The 20560-nt window shown below is 36.1% G+C and overlaps 1 protein-coding gene across 29 annotated transcripts in view; it reads right to left on the reverse strand.

The window, feature by feature from the left end:
- The window catches only part of PPIP5K2 (diphosphoinositol pentakisphosphate kinase 2), a 54603-nt gene continuing 38817 nt past the window's right edge, over positions 4775–20560 (reverse strand). For 6 of the 29 annotated variants that reach the window (XM_021380171.1, XM_021380167.1, XM_021380168.1 and 3 more), the window contains 8 exons: positions 20219–20392; positions 17748–17921; positions 16441–16510; positions 14340–14459; positions 13397–13459; positions 9490–9633; positions 7878–8006; positions 4775–7160 (listed from right to left, as the gene is read on the reverse strand). In XM_021380171.1, coding sequence (XP_021235846.1) covers positions 7030–7160; positions 7878–8006; positions 9490–9633; positions 13397–13459; positions 14340–14459; positions 16441–16510; positions 17748–17921; positions 20219–20392 — 1005 coding nt within the window. In that variant the 3' untranslated portion in view covers positions 4775–7029. Of the gene's footprint in view, positions 7166–7877; positions 8007–9485; positions 9634–13396; positions 13460–14339; positions 14460–16440; positions 16511–17747; positions 17922–20218; positions 20393–20560 lie in introns of all 29 variants that reach the window. The other 23 variants (XR_002433287.1, XM_021380173.1, XM_021380174.1 and 20 more) reach the window with 23 other exon arrangements.

Consider the following 20560-nt stretch of genomic DNA (forward strand, 5'->3'; position numbering starts at 1 on the left):
GCAAGCATTTTTTATTATGTATTCAGTTTCTTTCTCCTTACTGCGGATTGTAGCCATTATTCTGAAAATCTGGATTTTGCTAGTAATCCGTAAGGACATCCAAGATAAAATAGAAAATATTTTTATTTTGGGGACGAGAGGGGGAAGGAAGAGAGAAAGACAGTCCTGAGTGGGTACACTTGAAATAGTAGGGTAATGTTTATGATGAAAAAAATCATTAAAATCCTGAGTATTTTTATACTGGAAGTTAAGAGTATGTCCTCTGTCCTATGGATAAGTAATTGTAATATAACATAGCAACATTTGCCATCCAAAACCTAAAGCTGCATCTTTTTTTAACAGATCTTAAAAGGATGTTTGGCTGAGTTAAAAGGGACTATGGTAACAATTTATTTAAAACTTAAAGTGCCTTAAGTACGTAATTGAATGATCCCATCTTTATTTCTTATATAATAAGTTAAAAATGAATTTCAGAGAGCATGGAAGTATTCCTTAATTTGCTTTCTGACACAAATTTCCTTTTTGCACAATTAAACTGACTTCAATAGGAATCTTGACTACTTTTGCAAGGCTGAATTTATTTCTTCATGTCCAGATGGAGGAGGCAAGCACTGGAAAGTATTTAAGTAGGTTGTGTTTTTAGAGTTTTATGTTTTGCAGATGTTCGGTCACTACCCACTCTGATTCAAACTATCTCAAAGAAATAATTACACCCAACCAACATGAAAAGGTATACCGTATTCTGTCTACACAATAGGATTTAAAACTTATCTGGGAAGGGGAAGATTTGGAGCAGTTTGGGAGAAACAGTGCATTTAGCATGCACATATACAGGAAAAGGCAGCAGAAAGTACTTGCTAACTGTTCTAGCTGGAAGTCTTCCAGCTATGAACTAAAAAAATCTTCGGTTGGTTCACTCTATTAAGTGAACCAACTATGACAGACACTTAATTAAGATTCACAAATACTTTGAAATATTTCTCATATTTAACATCATTTTTAGAGGCTTTAGAAATTATGTTTTAATTTCAAGTATATTAGCAGCCCTCACTCCAAAGAGGAATTAAACAGATATCAAGAAAAAGAAGATAAATGAGATAAGGTTCAAATGGACCTATACCTAGATTTTAAAAGACTAACAGAGTTTTAGTAGGTATACAAGTATAAAATAAGTAACAGTGATCTTATGGAAAGCAGTTATTCTCTTCTGGGGAAACATTTATTGGAACAGGATGAGATTTAATGAGATGTGCACCCAGACCACCCAATCCACCCAAGATTGGCTGGAAGCAAAGGTACTGCAATTATGTTCTAATTCTTGATCTAATACAAAATGCATATCACTCAATTACCTTTTTTCCCCCCTTGCTAGTGATTTTTGTTTCTCTTTCTGAATAGTATGGAGATACGCAAGTGTGGAGCACCAGAAAATAACTTTGATTTTATTTCCATTTAAAGGGGATGTCACATAATATAAAAGAAAGCCATTTCTCAAAAGTGTGTTGAATAAAAGATACATTCCGGCTAGTATACCTCCTTTTTGTAAATTATACCTTTGCAAAATATAAGTGTTTCTTGTCCTGTACTTCTCATTAATCTCTTGATTAAAACAAGTGAAGCTGACTGGCCTAGAATTTTCTGGTTCCTCCTTGACCTTTTTGAAGACAGATGTGCCATTGACTTTCCACACACACACAACACACACACAACACACACACACGGTGACCTCTCCAAGATTCTTCTGCAGTGTGAACTGCAAATACAGAATCTGTCTCCAAAGTACAGATCATTTGTAAGGCTCTCATATGCCATCACTCCTCAACTCGTTCATTGGAGGAAGAATGAGTCATCAGAGACAGACCTGGACATCGTTTGAGGACTGAGCTGGACTTTCCGCAGGCTACTTTGCAGGGAATGTTAGTGCTGGAATACCAACTCTTTGCTACCCTTAATAGAACTGTATTCCAGTGCTGTTAGATGTAAAAATGATGAGTCACAGTGCTAATGGAGGTACTATAGTGTATGGTCCAGAGTAATAAACCCTAGAGTATTCTGGGGTTTGTTTGTTTATTTAAAATTTATGTGAATGTAATTTTAGTTTTATTTTTAAATTAGGCATCTCTTTTTCATGGAAATACAAACTGGATTGCTTTGTCATTACATTAGCTTTTACATTTCAGAGCAGACAATTCATTTGAACTTTGTGGGGATAAGTGTGGGAGTTGATTAATTAGTATTTGAAAATAGTGAAATGTGTCCAGTGATTTCAATAGTAAAATGTGTCAACAAGCAAAGTGAAAGCCATTATTTGAAAAGAATAATAAAAGAAACACAAATAACACCTAGCCTTTGCTTCTTACACCACCTATAAATTCTTTCAGAACTGACTGTTTGGAAGGGTCTTCACTGTTTTCTCTTTAGCATGTTACTTATGGGTCAATCAACAATATAACTCTAACAACAATGTAAGCTGGTTTAAAAAAAATTATACAGGAACAGGGGAAACCTTATGCTTCTTAGGTAACAGACCATTGTTAGATCACTACATTCTTCTACTTGAATATTCTACTGCATTGAAATGGCTCTTAAAAATGTTACTTATAGCTCTTCTGCCATCTTCCCTTTGAACTCTACTGGTTTTGGTGCTACTGATCAGATCGCATGATCAGTATGTTTTTTTTTGCCTTTCTCCTTATTCCTCTCTCCATAGGCCTGTTTATATGGATTCCTACAAAACTGAACTATGAAGACACATTTGATTTTTCTTAACAAAGATCAATTGCTAGTACAAAAAGAACTCAAAAATATGTCTTTATTATAACAGATTTAAAAAAAAAAGATTAAAAAATTGCACAAGTTTGAAGAAATATTTTTGTTTTTTCTTCTCTTGAAGGAAACACTAAATGTTTACTTAAACTACATATCTGTGTGGTAGCATTTTGGGAGTTACTAACTTTGAGCATTGATTTTCTGTGAACTTAATCCTTGAGAACTCTGTCATATCTGGCTGCAATAGGATCATAGAATCATAGAATGGTATGGGTTGAAAAGGACCTCAAAGATCATCGAGTTTCAACCCCCCTGCTAAGTGCAGGGTTGCCAACCACTAGACCAGGCTGCCCAGAGCCAAGTCCAGTCTGGCCTTGAATGCCTGCAGGGATGGGGCATCCACAACCTCCTTGAGCAACCTGTTCCAGTGCATCACCACCCTCTGTGTGAAAAACTTCCTCCTAATATCTAACCTAAATCTCCCCTGTCTCAGTTTAAAAACATTTCCCTTTGTCCTATCACTATCCACCCTCACAAACAATCGTTCCTCCTCCTGTTTATACGCTCCCTTCAAGTATTGGAAGGCCACAATGAGGTCTCCCTGGAGCCTTCTCTTCTCCAAGCTAAACAAGCCCAGGTCCTTTCCTCAGAGGAGAGGAACCTTTCCTCATAGGAGAGGTGCTCCAGCCCTCTGATCATCTTGGTTGCCCTCCTCTGCACTCGCTCCAAGAGCTCTGCATCTTTCTTGTGCTGGGGGCCCCAGGCCTGGACACAGTACTCCAGATGGGGCCTCACAAGAGCTGAGTAGGGGGGGACAATCACCTCCCTCTCCCTGCTGGCAACTCCTCTTTTAATGCAGCCCAGAACATAGTTGGCCCTCCGGGCTGCCAGCGCACACTGCTGGCTCATGTCCAGCTTCTTGTCCACCAGGACCCCCAAGTCCCTCTCCGCAGAGCTGCTTTCAAGTACTTCTTCCCCCAGTTTGTATAAATACCTGGGATTGCCCTGGCCCAAGTGCAGCACCTTGCATTTGGCCTTGTTGAACCTCATTAGGTTCTCATGGGCCCACTTGTCCAGCCTGTCCAGGTCCCTCTGGATGGCTTCCCTTCCCTCCAGTGTATCAACTGCACTGCTCAGCTTGGTGTCATCTGCAAACTTGCTGAGGGTGCACTCAATGCCATCGTCTATGTCATTGATAAAGACATTGAAGAGCACTGGTCCCAAGACTGAGCAATGGGGGACACCACTTGTGACCGGCCTCCACCCTGACATAGAACCATTGATCACAACCCTTTGGCTGCGACCAGCCAACCAGTTCTTAACCCACCGAACAGTCCATCCTTCAAATCCATACCTCTCCAATTTGGAGAGAAGGATGTGGTGAGGGACCATGTCAAAGGCTTTGGAGAAGTCCAGGTAGATGACATCTGTCACCCTTCTCCCATCCACCGATGCCGTCACTCCATGGTAGAAGGCCATCAGATTGGTCAGGCAAGTTCTGCCCTTGTTGAAGCCATGCTGGCTGTCTCAGACCACCTCTTTGTCACATATGTGCCTTGACATGTGTTCTAGGAGGATCTGCTCCATGATTTTCCCATGCGCAGTACAGGCACAGATATGCAGTTCAAAAAACTTAATGGGAGAGAGTTCAACTGCATAAAGAAATAGGTTCTGAAGGTCAGAATGCACAGTTTGTCTTGTGTAGTACAGTCCTCACTTTGCCTTATTGCCAGAGTAGTAAGCAGAAACAGAAAAGCACTTATAGTGGTTCTATGCCTAATGTTATCTCTGGAACATCAGGACGAATAGCAGAACATGTGACTACTTGATCTTGCACCTTTGTGAGGAGTGCTTTCAGCATCAAATGCTAAATGCATTATGTCTTCAACCACCAGGAGTAAATTTGGCTCATCTGTTCATTAGTGGCATATTTGCATTTTTTCCCCACTAAGACCAATTTGGGACACTTCAAATATACTCTTAAAGAGAAAACAAAACAGACACGTTTGCCAATGGCCTTATTTTTATTTAGGAGCACATAAAAAAAGTTATGCGACAGCTTTGGTTGACTGGAATGGTATGCATACTTCAACAGTATTTTTTCAAATGGTAAACAATGTGTACATTCAGTTGTGTGCAAGACAAACACTGTCAGTAACAGTTACACTACAAAAATGAAATGTTTTAAGTACATAGCTGTGAAACCCTTCATATTTTTGGTATTTAACCAGCAGTTTTTATAATTAGTGTGCTGAAGCTATTTCACACGTGGTAAAGACACAGACCCTGTGGCAAGGTGAGTAAAATTATGGTTGCACTGGCTCTGGAGATGAGAAATAGCCCACCTATTACTCAGAAGCTTTGCAAATTAAACATGAGTCTTTAACTTGTAGCTTATTAAGTCTGTAATTAACAATCTGCCACTTGAACTGAAAAAAGTGGACAATTTTTTCATACATTTGGAATAATTATAATCATTCAATGGTTTATCATACCACAGAAAATGACAGGACTGCTGAGACTGGATGATTACTCTATATAATCCAGTAACTCAAGGTTCCACTGACATGGTAATGCTTCTCACAAATCTTACAAAATCATTAATGTCCTTTAATAAGAGCTGCTGTCTATCCCCTAGATTGGAAGGACAGGGTTATGGAAATCCCCATGCCATGCTCAAGCCTCAGTATTTTGCAACATCAGCAACTGAGTCCTGGCAGATTACACTCTCTACTCTGAAGGGATGGGAATAAAGTATAGACAGAATATTTACAATTTTTAGGATAAACTTACTAGCAGACCAGCTGTAACCTTTTCTCTTTTTATAAACCCTGCTTTTTAACATCATCTTTTTGTAGAAACACATGGCAAAGCAAATAAAGCTGTCTTTTTAGTAAACAAAAGAATTTTTTGATAAAAACATATAAAAGACAGTTTTATCTGCTGGATGATATACAGGTACCCGTATACAAGCATGTATACTAAACAACAAAAGAGAAGGTACTTTGAATGTTATAGGTCTGATGCAAACACAGAGTGACACAAAAATAAAAGCACACTGACTCACTCTATCATGCCTAATTATTGCAGCATATATGATATAAAGTTGTTCAAATGCAAAACCACCAGCTAATTTTTTAAAAACAGGCAAAAGAGATCTCTTTGGAAATGTAATTAACTTTAAAATAATAAAAAAAAAAGCTTTTAGCCGGGATGTGTGTTACGTTTCAGCCCACAAAAGAAATGTGCAGGCAAATCATAAACTCCTGAAAATAGATGTTCATAATGACAGCAGACAGTGCTTCATTACAGTGACATCAACAGAGCCTCTGTAACACATACCAGTTTTGTACAAGTTTACAGTCAGTATCTGAAGACACTGAAAAGGTTTATGTGCAGCTTTTTCTTTAGACGTGTGCAGTTCAAACTGATAAATGCATTTCCTGAAATTTTTAGAAAATGAGAAGACATTTGACATACATATGAACAATGCACATCAGTTAACCTTGTTTAAACAGAAGATTCTTAAATGCACAATGAATAGCAGACATTAATGGCTTTTGCATGATCCACAATTTGGTTGAATGAACACTAAGAAATTGTTTAAGAAGTTGTTTCCAGTTTTTTCTGATCAAATTTATGTGTTCTCAGGAATAGTGTCACCACTATGTTCTACATCTAGCGAGGCTTCTTCAACAGGAAGCTTAACATCAGGTACACAGACAGAAGATTCACTGGAAGCTGTAGAGATGAAGAAATTACTAGATTTTATACTTAAGAATATCCACGCTAAAACATCAAAAGCAAGAAAAATGTGGGGAAAGTGTTACTTCATGAGAAAGAACACACTGCCTTGACGTTGGCAACAAGATACAGAAAGAACCAAAGGAATTACTGTTGACTTCTGCATCTCACATTTCCAACAAAACATTCTTGCCTCACGTAACACCACAGGAAGATGAACTTCCTCACAAAGGCCTTGAAGATCCCAGATGATGCACTTACACCTTTTCAGACAGCATCTTTCAGAAAATCTTTTGTGTACTATTTTCCATTTGTTTACATAAACTACTTCTGTATTGTAATTTTCAATTTTGAAGACCTGTTACCATACGTAAAAGGACTTACATTAAGCAAAAAAAAACCCCAACATATTTGCAATATAAAATATATATCACAAAATGTACTTGTAAAGCACATACACAAAATGGCTTTGACTCTAAAACTGTCTTTAAGATAAAGGACCTTTAGATGCAGCTACTACACAAAGCCTGGGATCTTACGAACAGATTGTATCCACAAATTGCATAACTCAAAGAGAAATCCATCGTGGTAATGTTTTAGCTTAGGTGAAAATTGTTGCAGCTTCTGGCCCATACGCCAATGAGCAGCTGAACTTGAAAAAAAAAAAAACAAAAACGTACGTTTAAAAAAAGAAAGCTTTTTACCCTGTTCATGTGTGTGATTTTAATTACTAAAGGACAAATATACTGTGTGCAGCAAGATAATGTTATTAAAAAAAGCATTAAAAATATTATTTTCATTTTATCTCATTTACATGTATGTAAAATTTCTGCATCTACAAACTTTGTGTGGAAGATTGTCTTTACATAATCAAAATTCACATTCACAGCAGAAGTATCTAAATTATCCACAACATTTTTCCTCCTTCCTCAGATTTGTCAAGAGCAGATCTTCAGTTAGGAACAGTCAGCTTTATTTGCTGGATCCTTACTACACTTCATGGTAGAAATTCCAGCATTTAAATAATTTTCTTCTGCTTGTCTCACTTGGGAATAGCTAGATATTACTGTCATACTTCAAAATGAAAAACTATCAATTCTGATACCACAGAAATTCTTTCCAACATTTCGGAGAAAAAGAGAAAATAACGACTAGTTCAGTTTTACCATTAAAACTATTTATGCAACAGTACTGAGTTCAAATTGACTCATAAAATGATCCCACCTACACAGACAAGGAATGTTAAGAAACAGGTGCCCTCAGAAACAATGTAATACATACGAAAAACAACCAACCGAATGAAAATACTGCTGGAAATAATGTAATGAAGTTTTACAATTCTGCCCCTGACAGAAGTTACTTACAGGAGGTTGGTTTCTCTATTGCTGGCTTTTCAGGCAAAGTTTCAAGTGGTGTTGGTTGAATTTTTGCAGGGGTATACGTATTCAATGGAATTTTTCTTCCTGACAATGGACTCATATAAGTTGGAGAAGCTGAAAAGCAACATTAAAAGCATTAACAGTAAAAACTCTCAGCTTAGCACAATGCTAAAAATTGCAGCTACTAAACTGTTTTCTGTCCAGTACGATCTGTTATCTGTCATGTTCTATAGAAGCCACTATTATAGAACAAGCAGCTCAGCTACAGATTTTTGACTACTGCATTACCAGTAAAAACTTTTAGAAATTTACTTTGAAAAGTGATACAACTTCATGCTGCCACTAACCCAAGTTTCAGCAATAGTTGCCTTGACAGAAAACTGGCAACAGCATTGATGCTACTTCTCACAGGTTATGAGGATCGCACTGGAATGTATATTTAATTCAAGATGTGAATGAAATGTGTGCACAATAGATTACTCTCCAGACAACTGCATGCTAGTACTATAAGAAAGCAGAGGGGGAACAAAGTGCCTATGGCCTCAATTCTGTCAGGTCAGATTTCCATCCGGTGATAACCAGACCACCACAGAAGTATTTTAAAAATACTGTCATGTCCTGTGTACTGTGAAATCTTGAATTGCTACTGAAGCAATGTTTTCTTCCTAACCAGCGTAAAGGAGGCATTCTAAATAGCTGAGAACTTTGACATACTTATGACCCACTGAGATCTTTTCCAGTAAGATCAGTTTTCTTAAATTATCCCCTCTCCTACAAATAGGAGCCCCAGGCTACCAAATTAGCTACTGATTCAAATACGGACTGTATAAACCTAAAGTAACATTAAAGAAAGGAAAAATCCTAGCACCTGTGTTAACAAATTTTCTCATCAGCAAGTTTTCTCATCGAAGCACGAGTCTGTAAGCATTTCCTCAAGACTGTTTTTCACTCACCTGACATACAAATTATAACTGTCCTAACAAGTGGTCAACTGGACCCCACTGAAACTGCTTCTGAAGAAACAGCAGTAGACTCGCAATGGGAAAGCATCTTCCCAGATATGTACACATGTACGAAACTCAGTTTTCATTTCAAGACCACTTAAATGTTAAACATACTGCACAAACTATTAAAAAAACAGAGTAGTGGCAAAGCACTCTACAGGTTAAACACTAAGTAATATTGAAATAAATAGAGAATGACACAGTTTTAAGAAATTAAAGGCAACTAATCTCCTGAGGTTACTCCAGTAGAACAGTACAATACAAAGCCAGAAATACTGCGTGCTCACTAGGAAGGACTCCTTATCATTTGACTAACAATGCGGGCAGCTCAGACAAGTTCCTAATGTGAAGAAATAAATGAATTATGATTTTGAGAAGTCTCTAATCTACTATACCAGTCAACAGAAGCATTACTTCACTGGATAATGACAGTGTCTATACAGCGAGATATGCTGTAATTTTAATTTTTTGTGGTATCATCTACATTATTTCTTTTTTTCCTTTCAAAGCAATATTCTTAGTTTGCTTGTTAGCTGTACTAGAAAGATTAACTAGACAATATCTAGCAATTTAAAGTGAGTGTAATTACACACTAAAATCAGTACATGACTCCTGTAGGTTCTCCTTTGATGGAGCAGCAACAGAGGCAAGAAATTCATCCACCTGCTTCAGAGACAGGGAGTTGTGAAGAGTTTCCAAAGGGCAAATAGAAGGCACCATGGAATATAGTTCAAAACCTGCAAGAAAAATAATAAAAAAAGAGATTTCCAGACTTAGGACAGGATTTAAGCTATTGCATCAGCAAGAATTAATCCACGACAAAGAGCACATGCAGACATAGTACTGTTGATATCATATTAAATATTACAGGAGTTGGAACAAGATGTGCCAGTTTCCAGGATATACAAAACTCAAGGTACCATGTAGCAAGCATATCATGGGATATAAATCCCATGTGCAGTCTTCAAACTTTACAGCTGTACTCTACTCCCAAATTAGTTAATGAAAGATAATCTTCCTCTAAGACAAACATATTAAAAAAAAAAAAAAAGAGTCAGCTATGGCAGTATTTCTTCTACTCATTCACATTCCTCATAGAACAACAAATAGGTGACTAATTCATGTTAAGTGCAATAAGACAGCTGTGCTGTAAACAGCCAAGATAAGAACTACAAATGCTACCACTTCCAGGAAGAAATATATTTTCAGAATTGAAATTCTATCACATTCATTATTCCGTGAAAACGAACTGTAGCCTTATGTATCAAAGGAAAACCACTATTAGCACTTTTCTACCTTTCGTTAATGAGTTTTAACTTTGTAAGACAGTTTTACACCTACCTTTAGGCATTTTCAAACCTTACTTAAAATACTAGAAGTTTCATACATTAGAACAGGTACGTATTTCCAAACCAGAATCTAAAAATTTTTCAGACTTTGCTTTTCTATATTAGTATTGATCATAAGGCAACCATGCATACTCCTATTACTAATGTAAGGACAAGTATTTAAACACATCTTGGAAAACCCTGCAGCTCTGTAAACTGGTGTACATTTGGTAACTCAATGAGCAGCTCTTCATCCAATTGCATTTCAAAAGCAGAAAATACATCCATTAGTATTTTCAACATACAGCTGTAATGTTACAACTTTGAAATTAAATATTTTAAATTTACAGTTGCTACATATTAAAAAATATATTTCAATGAAGAAACAATAGTGAATGAAATAATGTTTAGAGTTTCAGTTCAAGGCACATTTATTAGCAATAGCATTACGACTATCAACTGCTCCCTCCCCCCAGACAAATCAGCATCAATATTCCTCCATTATCCAGTGCTACTCATTCATTCATCCAGTGCTTTGCACAAAGAAGAAAAATTTCACCCTGAAAATGCCTAAATTTATATTTGGATCCACCTTGGCCATAAAACAGGAGGAACAGTCACTCCAAATATACAATCAACCAAAGCGTACTTATGTCGACTTCACTTATACTACAAATAAAATTATGCATTTCATGGAAACTTTGTTTTCATATACAAAAGAAACACTGCCACATATTTTGTTTCTATTTTCATGTAAACACAATGACTTAAGTTTCAGTGTAAGCACTAAAAAATGTTTGGCATACATGTTAATATCTTAAATAACTATGCATGCATGCAAAGCGCAAACCCTTTCTTTGCATTACAGTAAGGTTAAGACTGCTCTTTTTACACTGACAGAAAAATCACAATCATTCAATCATTTGAATGAGAATTTTTTTTAATTTTATTTTGCAATGAAAGTAGTGGGACAATGTCAGGTTAACTTTTTAATAACTATTACTGCGACAGTGCAGTGTTATAGAAAACCATAAATGAATTTCAAGTGCACTCACCGACTTTACAAAGAGAAAAAAAAAAACATTTTTTATTCAGGAATTTGCCCCTTCAAAGTTTTTTATTCTGTTTTGGCAATTCTGCTGATAGCCATATACCAGCACGTTGCTGCAATATCTTCAAATCTGATACGACTTAAAAGACATCTTGGAAAACTATCTGCAGTGTTTTATTTGAATATTTTATAAATCATGAGATTTTTTGTTATAATTCCATGACAAATAAGTTTGAATTTTAAAGATGAAGAAGCCTGACAGTATCCCTTTAAAAAAGCAATTTCCTGTAAACTAACAACCTTTGAGTTTGGGCTACATTGACTCATAAAATATCATCCCCATCAAAATGCAAGACAATGAAAGGGTTACGCGGCATCTCAAAAAGCCACCCTGCTGCCTTACATTTAAAAGCTATAGAGACATACCACTGGAGCCTAGAAATTCCACAGAGGAAATGGACCAGCACCTAAAGAGGTGTGGGTGTTCTGCACAGAGGCCCAGAAAATAAGGTAAAGCACTGTCAGAAGACACTTGTTTCACCATGTTCCTTGAACTAAAGATGGTGGGAGAGGGAGGAGTCTGATATGAGTTAAAGGGTGTGATAACAACATAAAAGTAAGAAAAAACAGAGTGAAAGGGAAAAAGAGAATCAAAATGACAGTCCATAGGGCAGACAAAACAACACCAACATGTCCTTATGTTAGTAGAGAACTCTGAAATCTGCGATGTACTCAGGTACTACAGGAGCTCATGGAGCATGCATTAGTCTTGTAAAATGTGTGGTAAAACATCTGTATTAAATGAATCAGAACAATCAATGCATTCATTAAAAGCAATTTAGATCTATTTTTGAAGAATGCAGTCACAAAAAGAGAGCGCTAAATGGAACAGAAAGTAACCAATTATTAGATTGATACTCAAATGCAACTCTGACCTTGTATGTTTTGGAAATATTACGTGATTTGATCCTAAAGATAAATAAGGGGTTCCTATTCTTCCTAATACGCTAGTTTTCCTTCAACAAGCACTGCAGTGCAAAAAACTTCCTATGTATTCCAAATGAATATCGTAAGACTACTTTGCTTCTTAGCAAAGCAAAACAAAAACATGCCCTTTCCTTAATCTTGTTTCTAAACAAATTTATTTTGAATCTAATATGCTGATGATTTCTACTGCAGTCTCGATGTCATCATCACTAAGCTTGGCCAGAAGCCATGCGTATTTTAAAACTACAGTTAAGAAATCTGAAAAAGCTACATTAAGATCAGGTGGATACTGAAGACTTGAGTTTGGTTTTCGTGAACAGGATATACTTTGGTCCTACTCAATCAAGTATAAAGTTAGGCATGAAATATTTTGCTGAGGAAGAGAAAGACGTACCTCTGTCTTGTGTGTTAAATGAGACCTTATCTGTAAATACATTACTTTGAAAACGATCTAACTCTCTTGAAGCTCGAAAGGTCAATGTAAGCAACAGGCAACTCTCTCACTGTGATTTTTTAGTGCAACCTATAAGTAATTTGCACATCTGATGAGAACTATGAAAAGGTAAAATAAACTTTTGTCTGATGATAAATACAGCAATTAAGCGGGAATGGAAATGAAGCGACTGCTTTGTTTTTTTTTTAATTTAGCATCATTTCAAGAAGATAGTTATAAACTCGAGTTGTCATTTCAATGATTTATTTAGAATCAGGAGGCTGATTCTATATTGGGGAAACAGCTCAGCAGGAGAAAGGTGAAGAAGAAGCAGCAGCAGCTATCAAGAAGAGTATGCCCAATAAAGATCAGATTTATTTATCTTTTTATCTTGCTCCATACAGTCTGATTACATGAGAAATTGGGGAGAATAATTTATTACAGAGATCATGATTAACAGTAGCACTTCCATTTTTTCAAGAATTTTTCAGAGAAATGAATTTTGATGTTATATTTAAACTAATGAATGGTAAAGAAGGGGTTTAGGATATCTAATGATTACAAATACACTTGGAATTGTGCTTGAAGTTAGGAATGACAGACGGCTAGATGATACCGTACACCCCATATTTGAAATAAAAATAAAAGGGATGAAGCAAGGAACCTTTTGTTTCTGTTTTTAAAATAAAAGCAAAACGTACCATTGGTTGGGTGTCGAGCAAATGAGATAGAAAACCTTTTAACAGCAGAACCACGTGTGGTGTCTAAGAAAGAGAAAAACAGGTACCTGAAATTTGTAACAGCTACCAAAAGAGGGACATTTTAAAAAAGGAAAGGAAGAGGAAAGAAAAAAAAAAGATGAGAAGGTATTAGAACTGAGTGGCATGCAGAAGGGACTGAGGAAAAGGACTAAAATCTAAATAGAGGTTAAAAAGAAGAAAATTTGGATTGCTGCTAACTACAAGATGTGTAATGAAGTGTATGGAAACGAGCAGAATGAGCTGGTGATTCTGGCATACAACATTATATCAAGTTGGAGCTGAACACTGAGTAGTGAACCGTGAGGGGGAAACAGCATGAATACCATCTCACCTCAGAGTTATAAAGGTGTCCTTTGGCACTTTTATGTTCTGAAATCTAGTGAAAAACTTTCTTCTCTACCCCAGATTATTAAAAACCGAAAACCTCCTGCTCGTTTGTAATCCAAACCCCACTGAAAAACAAGTCAGGAATCCTAAAATTTTCACCATCAGTATTTAAATTATCAGTTTGTCATTTCTTTCGTTTGTTGTATATGCTCCAAGTAATTTACTTCAAGATCAGTACCTGATGATAAAACCCGACATATAAAATGAGAAAAGAAATTCAAAACTGAAATCTTTGTTTTCTTAAAAAAAAAAAGCATTTGCTGAAGTCTCCTGACACGTATTACAATTTTGTGAGCTAATGTTCAAGACAGAAATGAGAATTAAGTACACTGTAACATTAAATATAAGCAAGCTATGGGCAATCATGAAAGAACAGAACCTCATAAAACTAATACTAAGGCAAAGGATTCTAGGATTCCATTAAAAAAAGATTTATCCTTAGAAGTTTAATGTGGCACATGAGTTTGTGCGTGCATGTGCGAGAGTGTGCACATACCATCTACGAAGCCAGAAGAAGTCAGCTTTTTACGATGAGTACGAGCATAATCCTGTAGGTTAGGTGCACTTGAAGAACCCCCGAGCACTGAGGTGCTAAACAGGCCCGCACAGTGAGACCCTAATGGGAGTTAGAGAAAATACATACAACAACCAGGTGTTCGTCCATTCACATTGGGGATGCATGCAGCATGCAAGCACATGGCTCTTACCACACAAAAGGCAGCTTTTGGCAGTGCCTTGGACAGGTTCACAATATGCTTGTAATGTCAGTGAGGTACTTGTAGGCTGAAACTACCATAACTTACTGTGCTTCTACTCATGAGACAGCACTCTCTGCCATATGTGCAAAGAGAGGACTGAGTTTAACATAGTGACTTCTTATCCTGTTTTCACATTTGGTAAAGAAAAGTTACTAGTTAGCATTAATGTAAACATAACCAAAACAACAAAACAAAAGCAAGACGATGATGTGAATCTCATGTGCTTTAAAACCTGCAGTTCTGAAACAAATATGAACTGGGAAAATACTGCTCATTGCTTTCATCCAAATCAGCTTTTGAGATAACAGGCTGCAATGAAGTATGCACGCATTTCCACAGACACGGAAATATTTCCCTTTTAACCCCTACAAAACATTAATCAAATTGGAAATACTCTATTCAATAGTTCAGCTACCATCACTGACTGTTAGAAACTGAAAATGTTTAAAAGTTTCACAGTGTTTAGCTTGATTTCCTTTCCAGAGAAGACATTTGTACATCTCCATGCAAGTAACAGTCCTTTGTTACAACTCATACAATCCTGCCACTGGAATGGAAGTTTTGACAAATCTCTGAAAGCCACATCGAGAAAAATAACTTCTATAATTCACTGCATTTGAAATTTACATAGGACAGCGATTGAAACGGAAAAAAAAATGCTTCATTTTTTTCCTCAACTCTTCACTGCCAGTTGAAAGGAAAAGTGGTTTCACTCAGAACTTATCTTTTGCATTTTAGATAGGTTGTTTCTGAAGACCAACTATCTATCCAGTAATACTTCCTTTCATTGCGTTTGATGACCCAAAAAGGAAACATTACTAGCACATGTGACTAATCACAGCCAAAATAAATTGGTGCCTGGTCTGTGGCAACAGCCTTCAACATCAAATGTAATATCTTGACCTGTGCACAGCAATAAATCAACTTCCACAAGCCACATTGTGCCATATTGGCAAAAGAAAGTTACTTAACTTTAGCAAGCACACAATAAAAAAATGACTTTGATAAACAGGAGCACCTGATGTATGCATTTTACTAATGGAAAAATACAGTTGGAAGAAAAATATCACAGAATGATTAGACATGCAAAAAAAAAAACAAACAGATCCTTACAAAGAATTAAAAAGCTACTTTCAGTTATGTATATATAGCGTATACACTTTATACACTTTATTTTTTCCATGAAAGGACACGCTTACAGAAAAAAGATATAGTATTAATTTATATTAGTGTTAGATTTCATGGTTTTACATATCAGTCTTATGAATGCCAGGTCCCAAGAAGCAACAGAAAAACACCATGTGAATTAAAAGAATTTCAAACAACTTCTTGCATTATAGCATGATTTGTTCTAATGCTGAAAAGAAGAAATTTATTTTAGGAGAGGGAATCTATGCAAAAACCCTAATATATCAAGATACTTGATGTTAGTTCCCCTTTCCTCCTCCTCTTGGTAAAACACCCTCAAGAAATGTGTTTTAACAGTTTCCACTGTAGGTCATTTCTATTCAAAAGATTCTTGCAAAAACCTCAGTGTCAACTTCAGTCACAAATTACTTCTTAAAAATCTATTTATGTTAAAAATAATCCTGTGTACCTCCTTCAGTCAGTACTGTCAATAGTGTGAACAATTTGCTCTTTTCAGTTGTGATTTATTTAGAAACTATTGTTGCAGAAAACTGTCCAGTTCAATAGGTAGACACTCAACGCATTATTGATAGCAGAACACTACCAGGTCCTATTCACACAGAAGTTTTTTAAAGAATATACAACTGTGCAGAACAACAGGCAGATGAAAAGCTGCTAACATGAAACAAAATTTCAATTGTATGCACATACCTAGACCACCCTGCTTTTGTTCCAGAAGAGTTCTTGGTGTTCGTAAGTTACTATTGCTTTCTGATAGGACCTGAATATAAAAAAAACCAAAACAACAGAAAAATAAGGAAAAGTAGAACAGCAGAGTGAAACGTCCATTTAACTTGATACAGCAGCCTGTTTCATACAGACAAGTGTTAATAAGCTGTATGATAAGTGTTAGTAAAAATGTGTAAAGGAAACATGAAAGATCATGCAATATCCCCTTCTGAAGGGAGTCCATTTCACATATGAGTTCCTTGCAATGGAGTGGTGCAAAGCAAGCATTCAGAATGAGAAGGGACACAGACCAAGACGGATATGAGAACAGACATTTGAGACATTTTATTTTATTTTACCAAATTCACTCTCCTAAACTGCGCCTGTATTGAAAAAAGGAGGGGAGGGAAGGAAAGACAGACAAGCTATTGAGGACACCATACAGTCACTGATCCATGCACGGGCTCAGTCAGTGTAATCTTCAGATGCTCACAGCCTTTACTGATGTATACTTTTCCTATGCACTTAGTTTTATAATCTTCCACAAAAGGAAAATCACAAAAATTTTCAAAGAAAAAGCGTATGATTAACAGAACACCATCCACTGTCACACATGTAAACAGTCTCTTGAAATACAACGAATCTTGGATCTTCACTGGTATTTTAAAAAACTGCCTTTTTTTTTTCCTGCTTCCTCCCCCACATATTTAGAAAAATCTTCAAAATATTGTACAAGACAATGGATGATGTACTGCGTTGGGAGTTTTAGATACCTCCAGATACAGAACGCAAGAATTATTAGTGCTAGAGTTTGTTCCCTGCAATAGTTAATATCAGGCCACTGAAAATATGATAAATGCAAAACAAGTTTTGAATAGCAATATGAAGTTCCAAATAAATTATTTTAAATGGTATTGGTTGCAATTATTAAAAAAAAATAATTAAATTTCAATTTACCTACCACCAAATTAAGCAATGCCATTTTTAAAGTCTTAAAGGACAACTAAACCAAAGGAGAAATCTGTTTTATTAGGCAGTAGACTGTCTTTTCTACTGTGGTAACATTTGCAATTCCTAGAAAGAAACCAATTTTTCAGGAAAGTGTGTAACACATTCAGTGAAAAAACATGCACTTGCTCTTTTTCCCCCAAACATTCTCGGGAAGTAATTTTAAAAAGTGGAAGAATTTGCTTCAAATGTAATCCATAACAAGGGATTAGATGTCCTTAAAGACAGTTGGTTGTTGCTTGGAATGCATAATAATGTTTAATGAAGTAAAGTTTAAAAACCTGTTGCCATGAGCCAAAAATACTGGATGTGAAAGCCAATGATTTAGGGGAGACAGGGGAAGAAGTGATTTGTTCCCCTGATCTGCGTCTTCGACGCCCAGTACCCACACCACTGGTGTAATGCAGCCAGGTACCAATACACTCTGGGCTAGACACACTCAGGGGGCTCTCTTCCTGGAAGTGAGAAAGGGGGCAAAAAACAGCAAAGCATGCAAAGTTAGATTCAACAGAGCCAAATGAACAGAAAAGAAAAAAAAAAAACAGTCTGCTTGCACCTTTTTATATACTACTTCTGAAACTATTAAACAGTGAGTAGGGAAGAATATTATTAAAATACTAGGAAGTTATCAGTTCCACTCAATCAATTATCTTTTAATACAATACTTTCATCACATTTCTGGTAGATTAATTATTGAATGGCATGAGAGAAAGAACAATGGGCACCAGTAACTGGTAACCTTGACATACTGTTTAATAGTTTTCCCCATCTAAATACATTAAACTTTCCTATTCAATTAAGAGTTTTCATTTCTAGTCTATATATAGCCCTATCTAAAAGACTCATTTTTATAATTCCCTTTGAGGCTTTCTAACTGGCTGGTAGGCAATACAACCTGACTCATAGTAGATTTCTAGTCCTAAATACCCCCTAAACATTATCGGAAGCTAGACAGCTGTAAGACTTTAAGAGAAGACAGCATCAGGCTAAGAGCTCCACAAGCCTTAAATTACCATGTATCATTAGCAAACAACATTTTTGCAATACAGATTTTGATTTTGAACACTGATGAGCCTTACTTTCCGATTTCAACCCTCAAACTCCTTTTTCATTACTCAATCACACATGAAATGTTTTTAGAAATACTGCTGACTATATCCCAGATTTAAACTTCCATCTAACATCTGACAGTGTCCTTTCAAATTAATAGATATAAGGGAAAAGAGAATTGCCTTAAAAAAAAAAAAAAAAAAAAAAAACCAAAAAAAAAAAAAAGGTTCAAGGCAGTTGCAGTTTAAGTTTCAGTAAAATCACTTTTTTAAAACACTTGAAAATACCATTTGGTATAAATATTCCAAATACTGGTTTTGCAGATTTCAGTGGGCCAGATGAAACTTTCAACATTTCTCTCAGAAAATAAAAAAAGCCCTCACAATATATGTCTTCCTTAAATATTCCAGCAAATAAACAATCACTGAAAGCTGGAACACATTCTATCCAGACATTTGTTACTCACACAGTTAAAATTTAGCAATTCATGTTGTTGATACCTTTTGAAAGTAACTTCCACATGATTCACAAAAACGAAAAAGTTTAAAGGTTTGAAGTAAATAGTCTAATAAATTTTATGCATATGAACTCATAACTAGGAGGGGAGCTTGCATGATCATACTGAAAACAGCATTTAAAAATCCAAAATATTGATGTTGTGAGCATTTGTTTATGATAAAACTTGGAAATAGAAAATGTAAGACATTCACATTTATTATCTTTGTTAATCTATGAAAGTCACATGAAGTTATACAGATATCCTTATAGGAGGAAACCATGCACCTTTTTCTCTCTACACTACTAATAACCAAGTAACTTGCAAATCTTAATTCTTTAATGCTTGCATTGCATACAAACAGTCCATTCCCAACACAAACATGAAAGGAAAAGGTTTTGGTGTGAATCTTAAGTTCTGATGGCTTTAAGCAACTAAAAATGAGGCAATAAGAAGCTGTTAGTCTGCTTCTAGCATTAAAGTCGCAGAAGTGCCACTATGCACCAACTGAAGCTTTGCCACTCAATTGCACAAATGGTATCAGTGACAATGCTGTGCATTCCCCACCTCTGTGACATTAAAGCCATATCCGTGAAGCACACCTAGATGTCATGGCCTTCAAGGCAGGAGACTAGACTGTTCAAGCTATCATTTAAAGAATTCATGAAATGCAAACCCCACCCATTATAAAACAACAACAACAACAACAACTGACAGTTTGTTCTCTTACCTTCAAATGCAAATGCTGAACAAGTGGAGTCACTTCCACTCCACGTGAAAACAAATACAGCTGAAGACATTTGTCTCTCCTCTTCTACCAACCCCCCCTTCATAACCCACCAATCCCTCCGTTCCCTCTCTGCATGATCACCCTGAAGGTTTTCTCAATTCCCAATACCAGATGTCTTGTAAGGATGAATACAGAAGCAATACAAGTTAGTTTGAAGATGAAGACTTTTTCAATCTAACCACACATCTTCAAAAATGGATTTTTCTAATACGGCTTAAAAAGAAAAATGGAAATAAGTATTTTATGGCAAAATAATCATTCATTTAAAAACATCCTTCAGGCAAATTATTGCCAAGGAGGGACACTATATTTAACACTATGTGTAACTGAAAACAGAATTACTTTTATTATTGTTTTGCTAAGGTAAACAGAAGTTGATTTCTGTGAAAGATATTTTCCGAAACATAAACACTTACTTCAACAGAACCAATCTTCCTGGATCTCGGAAGGGGTGACTTTCTGTGTATATGAATTGGGTCTGATACCATTGGCTTGAACATCACTACTGACCGATCTGTTTCATCCCTTTTAGAAGTATGTGCCTCCTCATCACTATCATTTCTATGTGAGGTTTTCTTCGAGCCTTCATTCTATAAAAAATACATAATTCCCTTTCAGTTTAGCTGCACATCTTGTATCATGTAGACAGAAGTGGTTACTAAATTAACCTTTCAGAAAAACACAAAACAAGCTGATTTTAAAGATGTAAGTAATTTACATATGATTAAATAACTAGTTATAACATACATATTACTGTA

The sequence above is a fragment of the Numida meleagris genome, chromosome Z (genome assembly GCF_002078875.1).
Source record: "Numida meleagris isolate 19003 breed g44 Domestic line chromosome Z, NumMel1.0, whole genome shotgun sequence".
Taxonomy (NCBI): domain Eukaryota; kingdom Metazoa; phylum Chordata; class Aves; order Galliformes; family Numididae; genus Numida; species Numida meleagris.